The sequence below is a fragment of the Ptychodera flava genome, chromosome 21, assembly GCF_041260155.1.
Source record: "Ptychodera flava strain L36383 chromosome 21, AS_Pfla_20210202, whole genome shotgun sequence".
Taxonomy (NCBI): Eukaryota; Metazoa; Hemichordata; class Enteropneusta; family Ptychoderidae; genus Ptychodera; species Ptychodera flava.
In genome coordinates, this window is record NC_091948.1 from 28,956,737 (window position 1) to 28,969,117 (window position 12,381).

The following is a 12,381-nucleotide window of genomic DNA, read 5'->3' on the forward strand; positions in this document are numbered from 1 at the left end:
GCGACTGATGCCGTATGTTTTGGGTTCGAACCCGATTGAAAACTAGCCGTATTAAAGAAAACAATGGGGTCAACATGCTTGATTTCTAAATTTCCACTCTCTCACCATAAAATAACATAAAAGTAAAACTTTGAACAGTAAAGACTCTAATTTAAACAAAAATTTGTGACTAAATGGAATTATTTATTTTTTACCAAATTTGCATCCAAAATTTTAGAGGGTCAAAATGTGATTTTATGAAATATTTTAACCTTCCACTATTGTCAAATTTGAGCAACATCTAAGTCATATATGTCTCGTACTTTCGAAAAAAAAATTGTTAGGTCACTGTGCTCAGGTTTTAAAAATTTGGCAAACTGTAGCCATGAATTCACAATTTGCAATCTCTCATAATTGTCATTTTGTGTACTCTTCAGCAGGTGCCGTTGACCTGGCCAGAGTTGGATTAGCTCAAGCTAGCTAAGACTGATAAATCCAAATTATCCAGAGATGCGTTTAAAAATCAATCCATTTAAGAACTGCTAATAACAGGTAGTGTCCAACATCTGCGGGTAGAACTACCCAATACCATGTCATGTTTTTTTTTTCTTTGCATGCATCCCTAATATATGGCTATATGATAATTTGGGGAGGGGGCTCGAAAATTTTAATCATTTAAGGGACTGGTCAGTTTCTTTGGCCTGGGGGGCGGTGGATTATTTTTTGCCGACGTCAAAAAGTGGCTGACCCCCCCTATTCCAAATTTTGAAAACAGGGTGACCCCCCCCTATTCCAAATTTCGAAAACAGGGTGACCCCCCCCCCCCGGCACGCAACATAGGTAAAACAAAAGGTGGACATAAATTATATATATATATATATATATATATATATATATATATATATATATATATATATATATATATATTATATTTTACATTTTACATATATTTTATATTTATATTTTAAATAGTCATTCTATGTTTTAATGAAATTGTTGACATGTCAGTTGTAAGATAGCAATTTCAAAGTGTCAATCTTAAAGTTTGAATACAGTACATTTTGAATGAGCTGTATTTTGAATGAGCTGTGAATGTATTTCACACTTTCTATGCTTAACCAGATGTCCTGAACTGTTGTACAGAAATGGATGTCAATCATTAATATCAAAGAGGAAAAAGCAGTGAATCAAAAACTTTGATGGGTGTTAAGACTAATGCCAACCATATAATTAAATCTCTTGAGGAGCCATAGAGAGCTTTTTTAGCCAAATCTGATGTGTACAGTGTCTGGGAGGACCTTTTCTTGTAACATTGAAACCATAAAAGCACAGCTAATAATGACAAAAACTGCTTTTTTTAACTGTTATTTTGTTCACAAAAAAGCATCTTTCTACAGAAAACCTGTGACACAAAGGAAAATAATTGCATCAATGAGAAGGAAAGATATCTTGTCATTTTTCTATCTCTATAATAAGTCACTGTATCAAATATATATTGTGAAATATTTGTGCATGTTGCTTTCTCATACTGAATTCTCATAGAGAGAACAGAAAAGTATCAGGAATTTGTCATCCTTTTCATATGAAATGCAGATTTCATAATGGTACACTTTCACTTAGCAAACATCAAGATATCTCTGATTTATTAAAGTATGGCGCCCGAAGGGCGCGCCGAAAAATATGAAACATCTTGATATCTCTGATATATATGCCTTGTATATTAAAGTCATGCAACTGAAGGGCATGCTGAAAAATGTCTGATATATTAAAGTAATGAACTTGAAGAGCATGCTGAAAAATATTGAACATACAGATATCTCTGATGTATGTATGCTTGATATGTTAAAGTTGGGCGTGCTGAAAAATATGACTGATTATTAAAGTTACGCGCCCTAAGGGCGCGCCGAAAAATACAACTGAATGATGAAATTTGTGGCTGACACTAGCATTTTAGGCAATGATGAGCCTGTGTCAAAATTCAAAAACACACTGACCCCCCCCCCATTGGGCATTTCAAAAACATGGTGACCCCCCTATCACCAAAGTCAAAAACAGGGTGACCCCCCCATGAATCCACCGCCCCCCCCCCCAGGCTGAAGAAACTGACCAGTCCCTAAACGGAGGGGGGCCTTGAAAATTTTGAGGGAAGTGAAGGAGGGGGTCTTAAAACAATAAGATTTCAATCGAATTTCGTCCAGCCCCCCCCCCCCAACCGCTATTTGGGAATGCAGCCTAAGAGGGAATGGAGTGAAGATAGTGATAAACAGACCCCTTCTTTTCTATCATTTCCTCCTAAGTTTTAAATCGGGCCCCTTTTTTTCAATCATTCCCCCCTACGTTTCCAAGCCCAATTCGTAACTCTTTCCCCAAAAATAATTTATCGCCCCTTTCAGGACGTAACCTTTGACTTCATTTCCATGAGTACACACATCTTTGACGTCATTAGTTTGTGGTTATACCACTTGTAAAATAGTGCCCCGAGAAGAGAATTTTGATGCGAGTAGTACCTGTACTTGACCATGCCGGCAATTTGGGGTTTATATCAGAGGCTCTGGAGCTGTCTATTCTGAGGTCTAAAGAGATACAGGATGTCTCAGAGCTCCTCTTAGATCAGACCTCCCTGAAGCTCTGACCCTCTTAAATGTCAACTCTGGGTTAGTGCATCATGAGTATTAATTTGATAACCGGCTTTCTAAGTGACGGCTACCAACTAGTTTTAAATACATTGCTCAGCATTCGTTCAGATGATACTTTCGGGGATTTGCTCAACAATTCCAGTTGCTGCATACACCCTACAGAAAAACCGTTTCCTGTAGAGTCTATGGTTACTGACATGTGGTAAAAGGTTCATCGGTTTCAACAAGAATTGATATTATGACGAATAATACGCATGGTTCCATCAATATCAAATCTCGGTTTGAGTAATTGTCCTTCTGCAGCGAATTCATCTTACTTTGTTTTCTCCAGCGGTGTGTGAAGATATTCAAAGATCGGGCGAACGAAAAATGAAAAAGCACCAACTTCGGGACATTAAAAGGAGAGTGCAAGTGTTTAACTTTATGAAAATATTTTTGTTTTGTGCCTTGTTTCACATATTTTAGCGGTTTTTTGTCAGGTAGCATGTAGAATTTGTTGTATTAACACTGACTGTGTGTAATATTGCCTTTATTACCGTAGACAGTTTGTACTCTCTAGACGACAACTCATCAGTAACAATGTAACTATCGGGGCACTTTGCTGGTTCGTAAAATAAATTAAAGTTTCGCTTGCCGCCTTTGTAGCTTTGCCAAAATATCCGAGGAATAATATTTTGCCCTTGGCTTACCTGTGTGTACTTGACTACTGGTTCGGCGATAGACTTCGACATTGTAGCTCGCAGACGAATGAGAAATTAAACGGCTTGACAAAAACTATAAATGAATATTTCAACTGCAAAGTTACAGAAAGGACTTCCGATGGTAGTTTCTATTTCAAAGAGAGGGGGGGGGGCTTCCGATGGTAGGTTCCATTTCAAACAGGGAAACACGCTTGAAAGCCCTCATAGTGAATCCATGGCAAAACGCGTCCAGCGGTTTTTCCTTTAACCTCACATTTAAATGTAAAATGGGATAACGACACTTTCTCACGTTATCGAAAGATAATTTGTCCATAAGCCCGTTTTCATTGCATAGCTATTCATTCCGAAAAGGTTGTAACAAAACGAGTAGTACCCCTCTAAAACCAAATGGAGGTGTAATTGCGTCCATTCGTTTCATTGTGCCAGCCGATATATTACGTAAAACACTTAACACTCGAAACAAAGATTTTATATTGTCAAGGCCGTGGGAAAGAAAACAAAAAAACCGGCATTTTTTATATTTTTCCTTTTCAAGGATACACGACTTCCTTTAATTTTACGGCGATTACGATGTGTGAATTGAAATGGTACAAGCTTAAACAAATACCACTTTCGCGTTCATACATGTTCTTGTCAACGATAGAAACATGAATGTTCCATCTCTCCTCTGTGTAAAATGAAATTCCGAGCTACAGTGCAATATGTCTGCTCTTTATTCAGAATCTGGTTTGTCCCTATTACTTACATCGGTGTCTCGAGAGGCTGTCGACAATACGTAGCAAAACGCGTCTAGTATAGTAATCCGAAACTTCACACAGACACAGGACGTTAAAGACAAACATGTATTTAACTGAATTTGTTACGTGTAAAGTGTAGTACTTCATAGACTGCAAGTAGAATTATAGACTATAGGGAAGTTAAAACACGCCCCCGTCCCTGATTGCTCCGCGGGAGAATACTACAATTGTAATATCGCCAGCAATCAAATTTGTTTGCTTGTGGAATTTTCAATTGCATCACATTTGGCACGAAAAGTAGTATACTAATACTAGTAATTCTAAAACACTACATAATTTGGTCAGGGCTGTTACCTTTGTCGACTACAAATGGTTAACGATTTAAGTTATTCATCATTGTTTGATACTGCTCGCGGAAACACGGATGAGTACTAAGTTCACAATCGGAGATACGGTCGTTGCACGTCTTATTTGTCCAACAACATAATCGAAAAGTAAGTCTTAAACGTGTTAGACGAGGTAAAAACAATACAACGGGGAAATCAACCGGTAGTATGTTATCAAAGTAGGTAGAAAAGTCATAAAACACCATTGCGACAAACACTGTGTACGCGGCGGCTATTGACAAAGGTTGAGAACGACCCAAACTAGCCAAAATTAGCCAAACCACCATAAACCACCATAAACGACCCATATCATCAAGTAAACGACCTAAAATAAGCACAGGGATGAAATATGTCTCAGATTTCTGGAGAAACCGCCCCAAAAACGGCGAAAACCAGCCGGCATTTTCGATCATTGCAAATTCCTATACATGCCATCAACGAGTTAAGGGGTTCGGTTTGTTTCTTCAATAGAGGGCGCTGTGCAAGATTGTTACTGCTTTTACAACGTAAAGTGTAGCACAGGGAATTTCCCCGTTGTCGTGTTTAGTGGCTTACCAAGGAATGAGATCAAAGTTTTTAGTTTATTACATTTTTACAGCTCATTCACATTTTTTTTGATACCAACATTAATTTATTTGAAAATTCTACAAACCAAATATTAAATAACATGTGCCGTGGCCCTGGTTCCATACATGTACATACACATACCTGCATATATGTGCATGCATGCATGCATGCACACAAACATATATATGCGTGCATGCAGGTTACCATGGAAAGTTGAAGATCTAGCAAATAACAGATTAAGTGGGTGGTCGCTTTAAAAAAACAGCGCCCTCACATGGCCATATTGATACAAGGGCATATTACAGGAAACATGCATGTCTACATTTATATGTGGAGACACACACACATACATACATACATACATACATACATACATACATACATACATACATACATACATACATACATACATACATACATACATACATACACACATACATACATACATACATACATACATACATACATACGTACATACATACATACATACATACATACACATATACATGCATGCATGCATATACACACAAAAACATAGTTAAACACTAAAATCGTAGAACTTAACCTTTTTTTCACTCACCTGCACATTATTGGCCGGTGAATGAGAGTCTGGAGACCACATGTTTTCGAAATTCGTCAATATGCCCCACTAGCACTGCACTGCACAAAGTTTGAAAAAGCGCCCTCCTTCGGTGAGCCCAGTTACGATGCTGAAGTTATTTTCGTTTTCAGTTGTGTCATCGAAATGAGCCCCACAACTTGGTAATTGATAGTACCAACAACATGGCTGCCCGCAATTCTGTCGACGGTTTCTCCAGAAGGTGGAGTTTTATTGTATCCCTGAATACCTAGAATGTTTGTTTTAGGTCGTTTACTGATGATATGGGTCGTTTTTGGTGGTTTATGCTGGTTTGGCTAATTTTGGCTAGTTTGGGTCGTCTCAACCTTTGTCAATAGCCGTACCGGGCAGCCTTTTAGTAAATTTAAATCTTGTCTCATTTATAAATTAGTTGGCAAATTACAAAACAACAGCGAAGATTACCAATACATAGCATTATATGATCAAGATTTCCACCCAGCAGCATTACACTTAGAGTAGCCATTGAGTAGAACATGAAGCTTAGATTATCAATGCAAATTCGTATTTTTTGTCAAAGTTACTATACTAACAACTAACGAGATCTCTACACCTTAGTCGTGGCGCCAGCGGCTTACTGGCTACGCATGCGCAGATTCATAATATATTATACGAGTAATAACCCAGGCGAGTAACCGGTCATGGGCGCCGCCATGTTTATTTGAGTACTCGTAAATAAACAAATACGAAACGTGCAAATTATTATTTTATAACACGCCATCTATAAAATATATCTCTTTAATTAGCCGGTAAATGTTATTATACACCTTGTCGCTGATAAAAAATATCGTTAATATCAAGCATAAAAAAACAGAAAAGGGAGAAAACTGTCGTGCATAATAATAATAATATCTTTATTGCTCGCTTGTAAATATGGATTAACATCACATTTGTGGCAATATAAGTGTGATACAAAAATAAGTCCAAATTTTCTTCAATAAAGATAAAGTAATACAGTATAATAATAGTAGCTAATAATAAATATAACTAGGTATTTCTTTATTTATATAAAGTAAAAATATAATCTGCAAGTTGTTCATTAAAAGATAACTCTTGTTTTGTTAGTAGAGAAATAAGCTGATTTTCAGTATTATCGTTTGGGAAATTGATTTTACTGAAAAAGTTCTTTCTTTTGACTTTGTATTTCTGACAGACTAATAAAAAGTGTGTTTCATCTTCAATACTGTTGGTGTTACACTGATTGCAGTATCTTTCAGTAATTGGGGTTTTTGGAACAGTGTGATTCCCTTTTTCAATTGCTAGATCATGATTGCTAATGCGAAGTTTGGTGAGGAATTTTCTTTTCTCACTTTATAACTGTCTTAAGTAGGGTTCTAATCTAAAATTACGCTTTATTTTGGCATACGTTCTTAGTTTACTATTTTCATCAGTGATCAAATTTTTCCAAAATACTTCATTATTGTTTGTGAATTTGTTTTCATTAATCCAGTCATAACTTTGTGATGTTTAAGTGATGGAGCTTTATCAAGAAGATAGGCCATTCCATAAAGCACTTAAACATATGAACATGAATGCACATGAATAGGGCATACGCAAAGAATGCTGGGATTGAATATTAGAAAAGCGACCCCTGTGTCCATAATTAGATTCAAAAATTGTCAGTTTTTAGACGGAACGCGCGCTATAGTTTCAGCTTGCAAGTGGAAGGTGGGCAGTGTGGTTACCATTGCAATGATAATGATTGCATAATACGTCCCTTGTTTAAAGGTGAAATGAAAGAATAATTTGCAATTTGCAAAAACTATGGCATTTTGTTTATCCTATCTCACATATGCTCATAATGATAAAAAAATCGTCGGCGATGCGAAAAATTAATCGCATTTCTCGAAAATGTAGTTGGATGTCAGCCCCGCCCACAGAACGCAATTTGAAATGCCCGCAAACGTCCTTACTTCCGTTTCTCTGGTTAGTGACGTCATGTGAGTCAAACACAAGTGGCATGCTTACTATTCATTGCTTCCCCCAACACAATCAGCCAGGGAGTTGCAGGGCTATAACTGTACAGGGTCAGGAGCAAGCTTTTTTAGCTTCCCTACACAGTCCCTCGTGAGCTATTCAGCTCTGGGACTATTCGCCCCATAGACGTATGTACATAAGCGAGAAACAACCCGCTTATGTACATACGTCTATGGGGCGAAGCCCAATAGCTCACGAGGCACTGTGCTTCCCTACAGAGCCGCGACGCAAAAAGAAGCAGTCCGGAGAAAATATTGACAGCCGAGTCAATACTCACGGCTGTGCATGTGTTCGGTGCACTTTGAAGACTCGGCATTTGTTGTTTCTTCGAGCATCGGATTCATAGCATCAATTGGATTACAAAAAAGTCATTACGCCAGAACTTGAAGCCGGATGCTATTCCAACCCTTTTTTATTATAACACAATACTGATGAAAACCATTTGAAGGTTCCTCGTCAGGCAAGTACTCCAGCTAGATCGGAGAGGTGTACGTGTACGATATCGATCGACCGCGCATAGAGGTTCATGCAGAAACGTCGGCGAGAGAAAATTATCAGCAGGCCGGTCCCATGTTTTCCCTTTCTTTATCTTAGACTATTAATTTTAACTGTGACACTGGCATTACATTTTGTATCGGAGTCATTGATGATCGCCAGTCATAATTCAGTCATAATTTTAGAGTAAAATTGAAATGTAGGCGAAAAAAAGTCCGACCTCAGTCATGTTTTATAGCAAGTTGCAAGTTGTTTTTTTACAGTCAAGTGAATTGTCCGAAAAGACAGAAATAATAATTGTATTTTTCATGATTTCAGTGGTTTAGACCATTATGTTTTTCAAACACAAAGTGATGAAAATTTTAATAAGTTTAGAGCCCAACAATCCTGCAAAATTCGGCTCGTTTGGCATCGCCGCCACTTCAATGTCGCATCACAGTAGCAAAATGTGTGACATGAATGCGCCAATTTTTGAGAACGCTTGCATTTACTGTGTGTAGGACAAATGAACAAGTACAGTTTTCTATGAGTGTCAGTGATAATCTTAATATTATTAAACGGGTGATCCCTTTTTTTGGGATGCATGAAAAGGGCCGTTTGGTTTTTGATCATCTAATGATCAGTATACTTCTTCACTATCCGGCCATGACTGGCGCGCCGGCGAAGTATCTCAAACATACCGTGGATGACATCGATGTGTCAGTTAAGGGAGTCAAGAAGTTCCTGCGTCCGCAAATGCAGTCTCCCTAGCCTTTATGACCGGGAACGGGATTGGAATACTTCGGCCGTGTCGATCATCAGCCGGCATCGCTGGTAGTAAAGATTTTCCAGCATTAGGTACCTAAAAGTACCTCGATTGCTTCAAAGCGCTAGTACGGGGTGTTGTAGCCTCGACACCATAGCGAAAGGTATTCTATAATTTCTGATCGTGTGCGCGTGTGTACAGTCATTTATAGCTGTGATATCGCAGCGGTACTTGTGGCATATATCGAACGCGATCGGGTCATTGAGGTCATCGCCACAGTCCCAGTTGGCGATGACCTCAATGACCCGATCGCGTTCGATACACGCCACAAGTACCGCTGCGATATCACAGCTAAGTCATTTACAGAGTTGTGCGCTTTTTATTTTCAAACCTGGTCTTTCATGTTATTGAATTAATAGAAAAGAATGAAATATTAAGAGTATTAGGCCAGAATACCGATGTTCTCAGGCTAAGTCTCGAGGTCTGAATATTCTGAGCCGTTCTCGCACCACTGAGCGACATAATGTTTGACTCACATGACGTCACTAAACGCCCTCTGGTAGCGAATTTGAGAAATCGATTGACAAGCTTATTTTGGGTCAGTCTTGGAGATCGAGTTTTTTGCGAAACGAAAGGGTGTTTTAAGACGTTTTCTTTGATTTTTTTGTCTCAAATCGTCTTTTATATACTTAATACGTGGACCAGGGTAATTTTTTGGAATTCATTTTCTTTTCATTTCACCTTTAACGCAATAGGCTGTTATCATGGTAAAAATTGCCAATTTTTGTCCAACATTTTTACACATTACAGAAAATCTATACCAGCAATGCTGCAGGGTTTGACGCCGTGTACGTAAGTGAACTGCTTTCATCAGAGGGAAACTTGGCATAGTTGTCATATAAACGTTTATGAAGTAACAATTAACTATATTTTATCATGAATCAATACAAATAACATTGCCAATCTTAACCCCTGACGCGACACCAAGGGCTGAGCCCTACTTTACGATTATGTTTACAATATATATACATCGTCCATACTTTAGTTAAAGTTGGTGCACAATGACAGTTTGTGCACATTTATTTGGCAAGGCCACCGGTCCATATGCAAAGGGTTACATTACTTAATTTAAATATAACTTACAGAAACACCATAAAAACAGGTGTCGGAAAGAGTAATTAATCTTAAACTTGTGTAGTACAAACAGTCTTCATTCTGAGATTGAAAGCTTTGAAAACAAAATAACACAATTGGAGTAAAATCTTTTGGTTTGACGAATTCAAAAGGTTGATAAATTTACAAAAATTAGGCTGATTTATCGCATCTCGTGGTAAATATTGCTTTCGTAGCTTATCATAAAATGGGCAAATTAGCAGAAAATGGTGTTTGTCTTCTACATCACCCAAATTACACAACGTACAGACCCTCTCTGTGAGGTCAATATTTTGCCGTCTTCCAGTTTCTATAGCTAATGGAAGGACTGCACAACAAAAACAGGCAAAAACCTGAACAATTTTCCAATGGCAATCCAATGAAAGATATTTTTCTGGCTCAAGTAGGGTTTTGAATTGGCTATAGCCACGCAACTTTGGCTTTTCCATAACTTTAGCTTTCCACTGTTGTCGAAGTATGTCTGATACTCGGAGATTAAAATCAGCTAAAAACACAGATTTGTTACCGATTTCCTGAGCTAGCCATGCATAGCCAAAACCATAAGAAAATAAGAGTGTTTAATAGATGTCACCCAAGTATGTCTACCCATGATGTCTAGATTGTAAAGCATTTTGTATGCCTGTTTTGGAAGCCGATCTGAAGGCATTTCCAAAAGCTTAATCCAGTAACTAATACAACGCTTTAAAGTATGGCAAAAGACGGGGAGGCGACCACATTCGCCAGTTACGGTTTCATTACAAGCATGATTTGGCAAACCCAAAAATTTTCGACACCGCTTTCTGTGGACTTTCTCTAGCACATCATAATATTGAAAACCCCATATTTCTGAGCCATAACAAAGTATTGGTAAAATCATTGTGTCAAAAAGTTTAAAATGACAATCGAATGGAAAGAACTCGAGTTTCCGCCTGGCAACTGACAGTGCGGTTAGTGCTTTGTTTGCCTGTGACGCTAAAGTATGTACTGCTTTTGACCATGTGTTTCTAGAAGAAATGAGCAAACCCAGATACTTACAATAGGAAACAACGCTAACGGACGTACTGCCAAAATGCCAGGTTTCGCCGCGAGCTCTGTGTCCGCCCTTTCGGAAAACCATTACTTTGGTTTTCTCTAAATTCACTTGCATCCGCCATTTTAAGCAAAAATTGTACAGAATATCAATGAGACTTTGAAGATGGATGACTGTATCGGCGAAAATGACGATATCATCTGCATAGAGCAGGGCAAAAATGTTGTACATATCTAGATTGTATCCCCATCTGTCCAGACGTTAATAACATTGTATTCAATTCTTCTATGAAAATACTAAATAAAATAGGACTGAGAATACATCCTTGACGTACACCGGTTGGACAATGAAAGTATAATCAGACATGACGTCAGTAGATCTAACGCATGCCTTAACACTACCATACCTCGAAAACAAAATAGTGTACATTTTACCCTTTACTCCAACACTTATTAATTTATACATTAAAAGGGAATGATTTACCTTATCGAATGCTTTAGAAAAATCAACAAAGAGACAATAAAATTTCCCCGTCTAACAGACAGGTACTTCTGAATTATGGCATGGAGTGTGAAAATGTTATCTGCAGTGCTATGTTTTTTTTCTGAAACCGACCTGACAATCCGAAATGATATTAACAGTATCTGACCACTTGGACAATCTCTCATTTAAGATAGAGGTAAAGATCTTACCCAGTACATTTAAAAGGGAAATTCCTCTGTAATTATTAACGTCGGACCTGTTTCCTTTTTTAAAGAGTGGTATAATAATGGCAGCAGACCATTCCTGTGGAAATGTCCCAGAATCAAAAACAAAATTGAAAATTTCAACTAAAAGTGGTAAAATGACAATTGCAGAATACCTATAGAATTCATTTGGAAGACCATCAGGACCAGGGGCTTTACCAAATTTAAGGGTTTTCAAAGAATTCAAAACTTCCTGTTCTGTAATTCTTACATTTAAAATATCCGTGATATATACATCATTGCCCTCTTGGTCATAGTCAGATATCCCTTCTAGCTGGAAACTATTTAACTCGTCTTCCACAGAACGTAAAAATTCATTATCTCCGGTATTACCAACATCACAATCGACGTACAAAGATTTAAAGTAACCATACCATGACTGTAAAGAAATTTCATTGGAGGTGCCACCTTTACGGGTTACAATTGTTTTCAAAACAGACCAAAACTCACTAGAATCTCCATGTGCAGCGTTTCGAAACTCATCTCTAATTTTGTCTTGGAATTTTTTCTTACTGTCTCTACATGTTTGTTTAAAAGTTTTCTTTGCATTCTTGTACTGATTCAATGAATCTTCAGAACCATTTCTTCTAAAA

General features: G+C 37.7%; 1 protein-coding gene across 1 annotated transcript in view; it reads right to left on the reverse strand.

Moving 5' to 3' along the window:
- The window catches only part of LOC139121940 (aldehyde dehydrogenase 1A1-like), a 45,045-nt gene extending 41,583 nt beyond the window's left edge, over positions 1 to 3,462 (reverse strand). The window contains exon 1 of the mRNA XM_070687272.1: positions 3,305 to 3,462. Coding sequence (XP_070543373.1) covers positions 3,305 to 3,346 — 42 coding nt within the window. The 5' untranslated portion in view covers positions 3,347 to 3,462. The remainder of the gene's footprint in view (positions 1 to 3,304) is intronic.
- Between the last annotated feature and the right edge of the window lie 8,919 nt (positions 3,463 to 12,381).